This window comes from Poromitra crassiceps (genome assembly GCF_964638095.1).
Source record: "Poromitra crassiceps genome assembly, chromosome: 11".
Lineage (NCBI taxonomy): Eukaryota > Metazoa > Chordata > Actinopteri > Beryciformes > Melamphaidae > Poromitra > Poromitra crassiceps.
In genome coordinates, this window is record NC_139643.1 from 4,350,331 (window position 1) to 4,363,864 (window position 13,534).

At 42.7% G+C, this 13,534-nt stretch overlaps 1 protein-coding gene across 1 annotated transcript in view; it reads left to right on the forward strand.

Moving 5' to 3' along the window:
* Positions 1-1,258: 1,258 nt before the first annotated feature.
* LOC310785307 (integrator complex subunit 3-like) overlaps positions 1,259-13,534 on the forward strand; it is an 84,296-nt gene continuing 72,020 nt past the window's right edge. The window contains 1 exon segment of the mRNA XM_083646329.1: positions 1,259-1,544. Coding sequence (XP_083502455.1) covers positions 1,461-1,544 — 84 coding nt within the window. The 5' untranslated portion in view covers positions 1,259-1,460.

Below are 13,534 nucleotides of genomic sequence, written 5' to 3' on the forward strand. Positions count from 1 at the left end.
ATAAGACATAAAAAGGTGTTGGTCCATATGCCACCAGGGCCGTAGCCAGGGTTCCGAAATAGGGGAGGTCCAGCAAGGGGAGGCGCCGATTTTTTTTTAAGTTTTTTCCCCCCCCTTTTTAAGCCATATTTAGAGTAATATATCATTTTAAATCAACATTAGGATTATACTGTTGTGATGTCATTATTCAGTATATTCTCTTTCATGTCACCACCTGCTCAGCTCTCCTGTCAACATAATTGTAACTAACAAACACAAACTGTTTTAGCCAAATTCATATCAAAATGACACCTACAAACACAGGTACACAACCCAAGCCAACAGAACAGTCTGCAGTCTGATCTTAAACTTAATAGCTTAGTAACCTTAAATGGTTTTAAGGCTATGGTAAAATCTCTTGAGAACAGGCTGTCTGTATGCAAATGTTTTATTTGATCATTTTAATGTTTTTCAATTGTATGTGTTTATGTGTTTGTTTGTTGTAACTTTGTGTTGCTGCTGTTTCTTGGCCAGGTCTCTCTTGTAAAAGAGATCTTTGATCCCAATGGGACAAACCTGGTTAAATAAAGGATAAAAAAAAAAAAAAAAAAAAAAAAAATCTCTGAAATATTAAAAAAATCTCTGAAATATTAGGGGAGGTCCGGACCTCCCCGTGCTCATAGCTAGCTACGGCCCTGTATGCCACCACAGAGAGGTCAAAGGGGTCAATGTATCATAATAATGCTCATTATGATGATCAACCCGCACCTGGAACAAATAGCCTATAACTCTAAGCTGAAGTCAAAAGTTTTATTTATGAATATGAAAAAAAGGAAACAGGCCAGCTCTCTAAATGTCGTTTGAGTTGTTATTGTGCATCAGGGACAGACCACAATGTACTTTGCTCTTATGGATTGAGTGTGCTCCTCGGATGTGGTGAGTGGACTATTATTTATCAATATGAACCATAGACTGTATGAACTTATATTTATGGTATGCAATGCATGAACAGTGGAGTTTGGAAAGATGTTTGTCCACCATGCACGCTCTCCTCCTCAGAGCAACAAGACTGGGGATTGGTCAAGTCTTGCTCCAGATTTTCTCTCCTGTCATTGGTCCACACGCACATCACTCAAACGTTTGAGTAAATTGATTTGTCAGAAGTCCCGCCAGGGGACCTCTGACCAATCAGTTTACTCAAACGTGAACATGTGACTTCGAGGTTGCTACTGCTCTCGCGAGATCTGGTAGCAAGCCGTCAGTGGTGGTGGTCAAAGAGCGGACTGAGAGAGAGGCTGTAGTAAATAGTGTAAAAACACACAGAGACACGCCGAACCAAACACTGTGAAACCCGGACACACAGAGTGTGTCTCCACACGGAGGGACAGGAGCCATTCCCCCTCCCCGGCCTGAACCCCACACAGCCCGGCCTCTGAGCTCCACACAGCCCAGCCTCTCTGAGCTCCACGGGGCCCGGCGACATGGAGCCTACCCCGGCCAAGGCTCGGCCTGTGGGCCGGCTGCTAGTGTCCACCCAGCTGGACGCTAAGGACGAGCTGGAGGAGGTAAGCTAAGCTAACGTTAGCCGGGCTAGCTGCACCAACAACATGAGCTAACTATAGCCGAGCTAGCGGTAGCAGCTCACGCGCCCCGGCTGACTGAGCAGCAGTGTTCTAATCAAAACAAGAACCACAAAGACACACGGAGCCATGTCTGTGAACCTGCGTGCTATCCTAGTTAGCAGGTGGCAGCATTAGCTTAGCCCGCCTGCATTGATGTTATGTGACGCTCCTGTCGGCTGCAGCAGGGCTGATAGTTCAGAGCTAGTCAGTAGTCACTAGTTAGCCTAGCATGCTAATCATACGTAAACAGAATGGATGAGATACAAAGTGGTGCGCATGCGCGGTGCTTGTCGTCGCATGTCAAAAAGAACACGAGATGATGTTGACACTGTCCTCCAACTTCTGCCTGTTGTTGTTTGCCTGTGTTGCTGTCCATGACACTGTGTGTGTGTGTGTGTGTGTGTGTGTGTGTGTGTGTGTGTGTGTGTGTGTGTTTGTGTGTTTGTGTTGCTGTCCATGACACTGTGTGTGTGTGTGTGTGTGTGTGTTGCTGTCCATGACTGTGTGTGTGTGAGTGTGAGTGAAGTGCATGCCATGCTGCATGTGTGTCATACAGTGTGTGTGTTTGGTTAGTCAGCTCAATGTCAGGATGTAATGTGTCAGTAGCTGGGTTTACATCCAAATGTTTTGCACATTTTAACCGAATTTTCAGAAAAAGAAAATGCAAAATAATGCACGTTTCCACCCACCCCCATTATGCGAATGATAGAGCTGTCAAAGTCAATCACCTGGTGTTTGAGGCTGTCTGCCTCTGCTGATCTGCTGCTAGACCCGATACATGCATCGTCTTGCAGGCAGGCAGCGACCAAGCTCTATTAAACACATCTACGTTATTCATTTAAAGTTTCTTGATGATCTACAAAAGGTACATAGACCATAAGATGCCATTTCTGGATAACAAGGTGCCACTCTTCAACTCGGCAAGCATAACGGTATAATCCACAGAGCAATTCTAGAAGTGAGTCACATTAACATTAATCCCAGTCTTCTTCTGTTTAAACACACCACGGCGGTGTCAGAATTGTACTGCTTATTTCCCATTATTTATCTTACAAGTGTAACCCTGTTTAGTGTATCTATTTAGTGTATCTATTTAGTGTAGCTACATGACAACATGAAACTGCGGTTGTGGAACGCAGAGACAACAGAAGATTTAATTAATCTGTTTCCACTGCATTTATCAATCAATACATCTGACTTTTCCACCTCCCTCAAGCGTGAAAACTTTTTTGCGATATTTGGGTCATTTTTCTTTCGAATTTTGCAGCGTTTCCACTCAGGTTTTTTATGCACAAATTGAAAGTTTGCATAAAAACAGGTGGATGGAAACCCAACTAGTGTGTGTCTGTACCGGCTGGTTCACACCAAAAGCGTCTCTGAAGCAGCGCTTCACGGAAGCGTTGTGCAGGAGGCTTGCCATTCACATCAGAAGCACTCTGTTTTGCTCCACGCCTTCGCTCTGTCTTGCCCAGCGCCGGTGGCAACTTGCATTGACTTAATGCCTGGCTGCTTGTGTACTGCTCGCGTGAAAAATAGACCAGACGTCGCAACACACGTGCAGGGTCGCTTCGGCGAGGCAACGCGATCGGACGCCAAAATGAAACTGCATCCGCGCGGTGTTGCTTCAGCGTAGGTTGCTGTAATGCAGCAGTTTGTCTGTTGTCCTCTAGTGGTTGCAGGATTTGTGTGTATGTGTTTAAACCATCATGAGTCTGAGCAACAGCTAGAATCCATTGCACATTGCATATTTCAATCAAATTGATCTATAAAAACCTGTACAACATTGCTCACCATACTAAATTGGTACCGGTTCCTGATAGGTTAGTACCGGAGTATCAATAACATGGCTCGACGCTTACCAGTTTCCCAAGGAGCACATGTGCTCCTAAGTTGAAAAAGTTAGGAGCACATGCCACATAAACAATATTAGGGGCGCAATTAAAATTCAATGCAGAACTATATAGAATACGATTCTGTTAATCTCTGACATGTTACAATTAAGTTGAATACAATTCAAAATATTCTCATGATGGGACATGCAATTCCTACCAGAATGGCTCAATGCTCAATGCTATTGTTGTCATGTAATTCTAATAATAACCCTTTATTTAGTCATCTGTTTGCATGTCCATACTATCCACTTATGGCTTTTTATTGTAACTTGGTCCATTTGTATTTACAGATTGTTATTATAATTCTTCTATGCTTGTTGCTTGTTTATAGTTGTTTTCCCTGATACCATTTGGTGTGCTTCTTCTGTTGTGTCTATTGCATTATGTTGTTTTAATGCGTTAACTTCATTTTATTTGTATTGTATTTTTTCTTACGTGTACGAGCACCTTGTAACCTTGTTAACACATTCACTGCCAACAGTTTTTTTTTTTTACTGTAGGTAGCTTCTGCCAAGGTTTTTTTTGAGGATTCTGGCTCATCTTTCAAGAGCCGAGGATTATTTTCTGCTAGGACTTTGTGAACACAAAATATCTCAAAATAACTAATAGAATGTGTGCTTTCTCTGTCTAAAAGAGTTAGTTTGTAGAGTTAGTAGTTATGTAGGCATTAGCAGTTGAATACAGCATGGTTTCAGCGTCTGAAAATGAAAGCTGAGAAAAATGCCTTTTTGTGAAATTCGATAGAACAGTCACTTTAACCATTTATTTTTGGCATCAGTAAGACATCAGACATCAATAGTTCTGAACAGTAATTTCCTCCATAACGGCACCCCCACCCCCCTCTCCTTCAAACTCCTCCCTCCGTGGGCGTTCTCCTCCTCCCTCCGTGGCTCTGCAGCGGGTGTGTCACAAGCGAGTTTCTGCTGCCTGTCTGCTGCCTGGCGGCCCCTCGTCGGGCAGGCCTGGATGGGGCTCGCTCGTTTCTTGGGGTTTCGGTTGAGAGCTTTGATGAAGCTTTTGCGATTCTGGGCTTTATGCTGCGTGTTTCAAAGTGTGTTGCACCCAGTCTATTTTTGGAACCCCCCACCGTTGTGCGCCACCGTTGTGCGCCAGCGCGAAAGCGTTTTCGCCAAACCATTCTACAGTATGAGAATGGTTTCCTCACGCTTTTCCCTGCAGTTTTGGCTCGCTTTCTCTAGTCTGGAGAGCACTGTCGCCACTTAGTGGGTCGGTGGAATGGGTTGTACACGTTCGGGGGCTCCCATATTTTTATAGGAGACGGAGGGGGCTTTGATCCACGTCCCACCAAATTTTTTTTTGACGAGTTGACTCGTCCACGGCAGTCAACCGTTGGTTTCTGCTTGACGAGTTGACTCGTCCACGGCAGTGAACGTGTTAAGAAAGGAGCAGCTATACAATTCAAGTTGATCATAATTGTGATGTGGTGGAAAATACTGAGTGACATACAGTATCTCACAGTGTGACATCATAATAAGGCAGCTGACAGTGTTCAGGTGTTCAGGTGACCAGACTAACGTTAGATACCAGCCCTGCATCCAGTGAAAATCACTGACCAGACTAACGTTAGATACCAGCCCTGCATCCAGTGAAAATCACTGACCAGACTAACGTTAGATACCAGCCCTGCATCCAGTGAACATCACTGACCAGACTAACGTTAGATACCAGCCCTGCATCCAGTGAACATCACTGACCAGACTAACGTTAGATACCAGCCCTGCATCCAGTGAAAATCACTGACCAGACTAACGTTAGATACCAGCCCTGCATCCAGTGAAAATCACTGACCAGACTAACGTTAGATACCAGCCCTGCATCCAGTGAACATCACTGACCAGACTAACGTTAGATACCAGCCCTGCATCCAGTGAAAATCACTGACCAGACTAACGTTAGATACCAGCCCTGCATCCAGTGAAAATCACTGACCAGACTAACGTTAGATACCAGCCCTGCATCCAGTGAAAATCACTGACCAGACTAACGTTAGATACCAGCCCTGCATCCAGTGAACATCACTGACCAGACTAACGTAGATACCAGCCCTGCATCCAGTGAACATCACTGACCAGACTAACGTTAGATAGCAGCCCTGCATCCAGTGAACATCACTGACCAGACTAACGTTAGATACCAGCCCTGCATCCAGTGAACATCACTGACCAGACTAACGTTAGATACCAGCCCTGCATCCAGTGAACATCACTGACCAGACTAACGTTAGATACCAGCCCTGCATCCAGTGAAAATCACTGACCAGACTAACGTTAGATACCAGCCCTGCATCCAGTGAATATCACTGACCAGACTAACGTTAGATACCAGCCCTGCATCCAGTGAACATCACTGACCAGACTAACGTTAGATACCAGCCCTGCATCCAGTGAACATCACTGACCAGACTAACGTCGTTAGATACTGGGTGTTGAGTATGCAGCTATTTAGCTGCTATTAGTTTGATAAAGGAAGCAAAGAATCAGAATCACTTTTATTGCCACAGTATGCAAGTTACATACGAGGAATGTGTCTTAGTGTCTGTATGCAGCGTAGCGGTCACATCAATATACAGAGATAAGAAGTAGGAAAGATAACTAAAGACAATCACAAAGTTGCAAGTGCAATCAAATCGAATAAATATATTAGGGGTGGGCGATATGACGATCTTAGATCGTTCACGATCAGAATGGCTCCAATGGCTTAGAATCGCGCTACATGCAGTGTACTTTCTATCAGTTGCATTTTTATGTCTGAAAGACGCTTCCAAAGTTTTCCTCCCCTCCCCCTTTTCACTTTGCAAAGTGTAGCAGCATGGAGGACGACAACACGGAGGGGCAGTTAGTTTGAGAGACACACACACACACACACACACACACACACACACACACACACACACACTCTTAACCAGGGCTTGCCTTGACATGAAGGACCTCCCGTCATCCCGGGGACCTTAAAAATAGCATCAGGGACGATGAAAATTAATTTGGGGACGGAGCCGGACGATAGCCTAAACACACGCTCTGCTCGTTACAATGAACGGTGATGAAAATGACACGAACGCAAATGCAACCTTTACAACACGCACACGCACACTAAACAAACATGCAGGCACTCGCAGAGAGACAAACAGGCAGATCGAGCGGAACTCATCGCGCAAAAAGTGTCTGAATCTCATATATGGCTGCTTTATCTTTGTGATAGTTTGAGTTTAATTTGCTTCAGTTGGACTTTGGCAGTTATTTTAAATGCGAGGACGCATTGCTCCTAATCTAGCTGCTGCCCTCATCCTGCTGCCTCGTATTCTCAGGAGAGCGCGTTTCTGCTCCTCCTTTTATTTTATTCCCCCCGCCCCTGTGTGTGTGTGTGTGTGTGTGTGTGTGTGTGTGTGGGTGTGGGTGACGCATGTCTTCTCTGTCCCCACGCTCTCTCTCTCTCTGTCTATTGGTCTCTCTCTCTCCATTAAATTAGCAGATTGACAAATGACAATCACGCAACCGACAGTGGACTCAATCGCAGATAGCCCATATACCATCGACCAACCCTACTGTATATAATAGTGAACCAAGAGATAGATAGATACATAGTCAAAAAAATCACTACAAGAGTGAAGGTAGCAGCACTCCAAAAATTGAGATGCAAGACTTCAGATTTCCATTTTCTTTTTTTATTGAAAATATCACATTTCTTCTGGAGTTCAGAGGCACTTGGGTCAGACAACAGTACAGATCAGGCATCAAGAGCAGCAAGCTGTATGTATGGGTCACATTAAAACAACCCAAACAAACAGGAGAGCAAAAATAAACATGAGAAAACTAACCAGCCACTTAATTTATAAGAAAGGTCGAAATGTAAAGTCGTCATTAAGTCCCTTATGCCTACCCCACACTACAGGATTTTCAAATCCTTGAAGATTATAAAAATCTTGAGAGCCCACACACTACAGGACAGAGAGAGACGATTTTTTTTACATTTCAATCTTGGGACACACACACAATCGCGTCTGTTCAAACGCAACCCCACACACTAGAAGATTATGCAGAAGATTCACCTTGGAAGCAGGGCTCGACGTTAACTTTTAAAATGCCTATTCAGTGTGCGCACCGGGTGTAGTAGTAGTAATAATGATAATAATAATAATAATACATTTGTGTCATTTCGTTTTCTAAACAAATCTTATTTTTTGTTTTTATAATGCATTTGCACTGAAAGGATTTGTTTAACTAATATTTGCGCGGACAGCCGCGTCCATTCGGGGTGTAGGCCTACTGTGCACGGCCAGGCGAAAACCGTCTGCACAGGTGCCTTGTGGAGGGGCGCGTCTGCTGATTTGACTCACTTTTCCGTGCGGACACTCGCCGATGCGGGAAGCATATGAGACCTAAGCGCTTGTTGTAGGCTACATGCTTTGCAGTATAGCATTAGTTTTCCGTCCCGTTCAAAGACGCACAGGTATTTCACCTCGATGACAATTTCCTCGTTCTTTGTTTCTGTGCGGGGCTGCGGGCGAACGCGGACCAGATTATTTTGCGAAAAACTGTAATGGAAACGCAGCTACTACTGGCTCTCTGCTCAAGATGCAATCGCCTGTCGGGTTGTAAATATCACATGTTAGATATGCCCGATTCACAATCGGGAAGAGGCAGTCTTCCCGATTGTGAATCTTTGAACCCCACACACTACAGGATCATTTGGGAAGATTATCTGCCCGACGCGCCTCAAATCGGGAGCACCCCCGAGAAAATCGGGAGGGGGGAATCTTGGCCATAATCTTGCAAATTATCCTGTAGTGTGGGGTAGGCATTAGGTTGCATACTATTCAGTTGGTAAATCTCTTGCTCTTGATGCCGGATCTGTACTGTTGTCTGACCCAAGTGCCTCTGAACTCCACAAGAAATGTGATATTTTCATAGAATATAGTCTGAGAATGCACCACTGTTATTGAAATGTATTCCTGTGCTCTGTCTGTGCTCCGTGTCCTAATTGATTGTAAGGAAGTACCTCCCCCTACACAGGTGGGATGATTGTGCGGCTGCTCGATTAATCGAATTTTAATCTAGATTACGATTTGGGCTGTCCACGATTATGAAAACAAGATAATTGACATCAAACGATTTTGCGGCTCTTGTCTCTCTCGTTCAGTCTTGTGTTGTAAATCAAGCGCTCCCCTTCCTTTGCTCGGCCCCTCCCCCAAAGCACACCAGCTCGAGTTGTGACTGTCGTGTGAAGAGCCACAGGCTTTCTCCTCCCCGCTTATTTCACAGAAAGAGAACCGCTGGTCGAGAAGAGAGGTGAAACAACGTATGTGGGGTGGAAACACTATGGTTTTGCCGAGTTTAAAGGTCCTTACACTGCGCATATCTTGCACTGTTTGTTCCAAGTCTGTGGCTGTGACAGGTGGGTCAAAACTCGCATTGCAATTCCGTGCTGTATATACGCATCACTCTTGATGTGTAACTGATGAGCGATGCAAATATACAGCATGGAATTGCGATGCGAGTTTTGACTCACCTGTCAAGATATGCGCGGTCGTGGCAGCACCCCGCAACATGACCTCTCCCTCTGTTTAATCTCTTGAAATCCACTCACAAAGTGGTCTATGACCAAGAAATAACGCTAAATGAACAAAAAGACAAAGTCCCATCTAGTTACTCCTGCCACAACACAGTCATCGATTCAGGACACTCTTTACAATGCGACCGCATTGATATGATGCATGAATATGCATTCAACAGCTAACGATCTCACAGATAAACATTAACAATAGCCTATTATGAACCTAAACGTAAGTCGCTTTGGATAAAACCATCTGCCAAATGAGTAATTTAATGTAGCCTAATGTAAACGAACGTTACTCAATAGCGTTCTCATTTGGTTAGATTTGAGGTTTAAGGACTACTAGTTCAGATGTTTACCAACATATTGAATGTAGATTAATAGTTGCAGTTGGTTGTGGCAGTTCACTGCAACATAGTAGGCCTACATATACTGTATATCTATTTTAGTTTTTATTTTATTTCTAAATCTTTGCACTTTTATTATTTATTTATTTATTTATTTATTTATTTATTTTCAATTATATCTAAAATCCAAAGACATCCAATGTTAAAAAGAAAAGCCAGTGTCAATAAATGCATGATGTTCTCAATGTCAATGATGTCAATAATCGTGTTAAATAATCGTGATCTCAATATCAATCAAAATAATCGTGATTATGATTTTTGACATAATCGAGCAGCCCTAGATGATTGTTTCTGTTTTTACCTGCATTTTAAAAAAGAGGCTAAGGGCCTGTGTCCACCTAGCGTCTTTTCATCAGCTCCGGCGTCTATTTTCAATTGTTTCCAATGGCGCTGGTGTTTTTGTGCGCCCGACTCCCAGCGCTCCCAGTGCTTCCAGCTGAAATTATTTTAACTTTTCAGAAAGACGCTGGTGTTGGGTGCTCCTTTTCTGGCAACTAATCATATGAAAAAACTAGGGATGCACGATATATCGGCAATCATATCGGTATCGGCCGATGTTAGTCATTTTTTAACATATCGGTCATATCGGTATCGGTCAGATGTTGCAATGTTAATATCGGTTATCACTATCAGCCAAATTCTTCACATTGATATGAAATAATGCAGTAAATCTATGATTTATGGGCTTTTCCAAAGGCTTTGCAAATAAAGAAATGCATAAGTTTTTCAAATTCAGTGTTAACATGTGTTTTTCAGTATGTACAAAATGTGATGATCATAAAAATGTGGTTTTATGCAGATCATATCGACATCGGTAAATATCGGTTATCGGCCATAACAGCAATGTTAATATCGGTTATCGGCATCGGCCAAAATTTTCATATCGGTGCATCCCTAGAAAAAACTATCGCAACAGAGACAGAAAGGCTAAATTGTGGGAGCAGATTGGCTAGACACTTAATATTTCTGGTGAGTGTTGAGCTAAATCACTGTATGTGTGTTGTTTGCTAATGTTAGCTGTCAGCTATCAAGCTACTACCGCACTGAGCTAACGTTAGTTTCAGACTGCTTCCTTGTTATATTGTGCGCCAAGATCAGCGTTCCCCAGCGCACTCCCAGCGTTTAACGGTCGGAAAAAGACGCTAGGTGGACACAGGCCCTAATCCTACCACTCTGTATGATGCTCTGATGAAGGCACATATGCCAAAACGCGTTAGCCCTCAATAAAAAAAGAAAATGGAAATCTGAAGTCTTGCATCTCAATTTTTGGAGTGCTGCTACCTTCACTCTTGTAGTGATTTTTATGCCTCCGGCGATAGCCAGGCCGGAGGCATTATGGATCCGGGTTGTCCGTCCGTACGTACGTACGTCCTTCCGTCCGTCCGTACGATATTTGTTAACGCGATATCTGAGGAACGCCTTGACGGAATTTCATCAAATTTGCCTCAAACATCGACTTAGACTCAAGGATGATGTGATTAGATTTTGGTGGTCAAAGGTCAAGGTCACTGTGACCTCTCAAACGCCATTTTCCAGCTTGTTAACGCGATATCTCACGAATGCCTTGACGGAATTTCATCACATTTGCCTCAAACATCGACTTAGACTCAAGGATGATCTGATTAGATTTTGGTGGTCAAAGGTCAAAGGTCAAGGTCACTGTGACCTCTCGAACACCATTTTCAAGCTTGTTAACGCGATATCTCACGAATGCCTTGACGGAATTTCATCAAATTTGCCTCAAACATCGACTTGGACAAGGTCACTGTGACCTCACGAATGCCATTCCCAAGTTGGTTAAAGCGATATCTCAAGAACGGCTTGATAGTATTTCTTCTGATTTGGCTCAAACATCCACTTGGACGCAAGGATGAACTGATTCCATCTCAAATGCCATTTTCAAGCTTGTTAACGCGATATCTCAGGAATGTCTTGATGGAATTTCTTCGAATTTGCCTCAAGCGTCCACATGGACTCAAGGATGAACTGATTACGTTTTAGTTCAAGGTCACTGTGACCTCACACACCCAATTTCCAAGCTCTGTAACGCAACATCACAGGAGCGCCTTGACGGAATTTCTTCCAATTTGCCTCAAATGGCGATTTGGACTCAAGAATGAACTAATGGCGGAGGCATAAGTCCGCCTTGCGGTCGTTCTAGTTTTTATACTAATTCCAGCAGCTGAGCACCCAGAGCCAAGGAGGCAATTTGAGGAAGCGCACCTGCACATCTCAACATAGATACATAGAGTGTTTGCATGCTTGTGAACATTATTTCTTAGCAGATGAATTATTGGAAACTCAGGGTAAATGAACGACATGAAAATATTTATAAAACAAATTGTATTTAAAATTTCCATGACTTTTCCAGGTTTCTCATGAGCATACATACCCTGAAATTTGTTTGGTTGTACTTGTACTGTTCAGTAATTAGCAAAATAGTCTTAAAACCAATTTGAAAAAGAATCATGATAAGATTGTGGATCGTGATCCTGCCTGAAAAAATCATGATATGATATTTTTGCCATATCGCCCACCCCTAAAATATATACAATATGTCTATATACAAAGACTGTTGAAACCGTGTAATGTTATTCAGGTTGCTGCTATACTGCACTACAAAGGAGAAAGGCAGTAACTCCTCAGAGTGCAGAGCTGATAAAAATGACTTTAAACTAGTGTTCTTGTCGTCCAGACAAAATAGTTGCAGGCAGACCATTGGATATGTGGCAATTCTTTGTGTTTTTAGTCCAATTATTTATCTATATAAAAATATTTAGCTAAATTTTGACCTTTGACCTTCATTTGGGAGTTACTGTATTCCTCCTTTGCATGCCTCACAAAAAAGTATGGGGTTATACCAAAGTGAAAGGCAGTAAGTCCAATTTTATCTTATCTTTTTAGTTTAATGACAAATATAACAAAATCCTTAGTCTGATGATGATATAAGATGAAATTGCACCTTTTACTGTCATTCATTACATTAATATTATTATATAATAACATTTGTTATGTCTGTATCAGAGAGTTCCCCAAACTTCTGACCAGCCAGATATCTTACCAGAGCAGCCAGTAGTTGTGGCGGGACAATGCCCAAATATTGCTTTACTTAAATGAACATTTATTTAACTCTGTTGGCTGGAGGACAACACACAGCTTGACAGCGAGGACTCTGACATAGAGTGTGACTAACAGAGTTAAATAAATGTTCATTTAAGTAAAGCAATTTTGTGTCTTATTTGTAAAATTAAATATCAACTGCAAATGAGTGAATAATGATATAGACATCAGCAGGTGGTGGTGATGTGGAGGTGAGTCAGAAAATATTAGTGTTTTACCTATATGGCTACATCTGGGCAAGAGCAGTGCCACTCACTCAGCAAATTGATGGTTAAGACTGAAAAACAGTCTAATCTTAATGTAAACGCTCCTCTAATCTGGTTTCAAGGGGCCAAAAACATCCACAAATTAGAATCAGTCTGCCCCTGAAGTGATCATCCAAATAGTAATGACCTACCAAGCCCCTATTGTTGTGTGGTTTTAAAACAGTTGCTCAGTGGTGGTTCAACCACCAGATGTCCCTAAAACAAAAGCCAACACATGGCTGGCGATCTTGCCAAAAAGTGAGCCATTGGCGATTTACGGTTCCACATGGTTCAACACAGTTTGCCGCAGCCTGCCAGATAGTGGTCACCTCACGTTATCGTATTGAGGTTAAAGGAACACTCTGCCCATTTTCAACTAGCTTTGTATCATTAGAACATCAGTAGTATATCAGACAACTGTAAACGGTTTTGAAGTCTGTCATTTAATTGGACAGTTATTGAGTGTTAAAGTGTGGACCAGTGACATCACTGGTCCACACTAACTCAAATTAATAACTCATTAACTCAAATCAACTCTCAATAACTGTCAAACTAGATGAATGATGAATAGTTTGACAGTTATTGAGAGTTGATTTGAGTTAATGAGTTATTAATTTGAGTTAGTGTGGACCAGTGATGTCACTGGTCCACACCTTAACACTCAATAACTGTCAAATTAAATGACAGACTTCAAAACC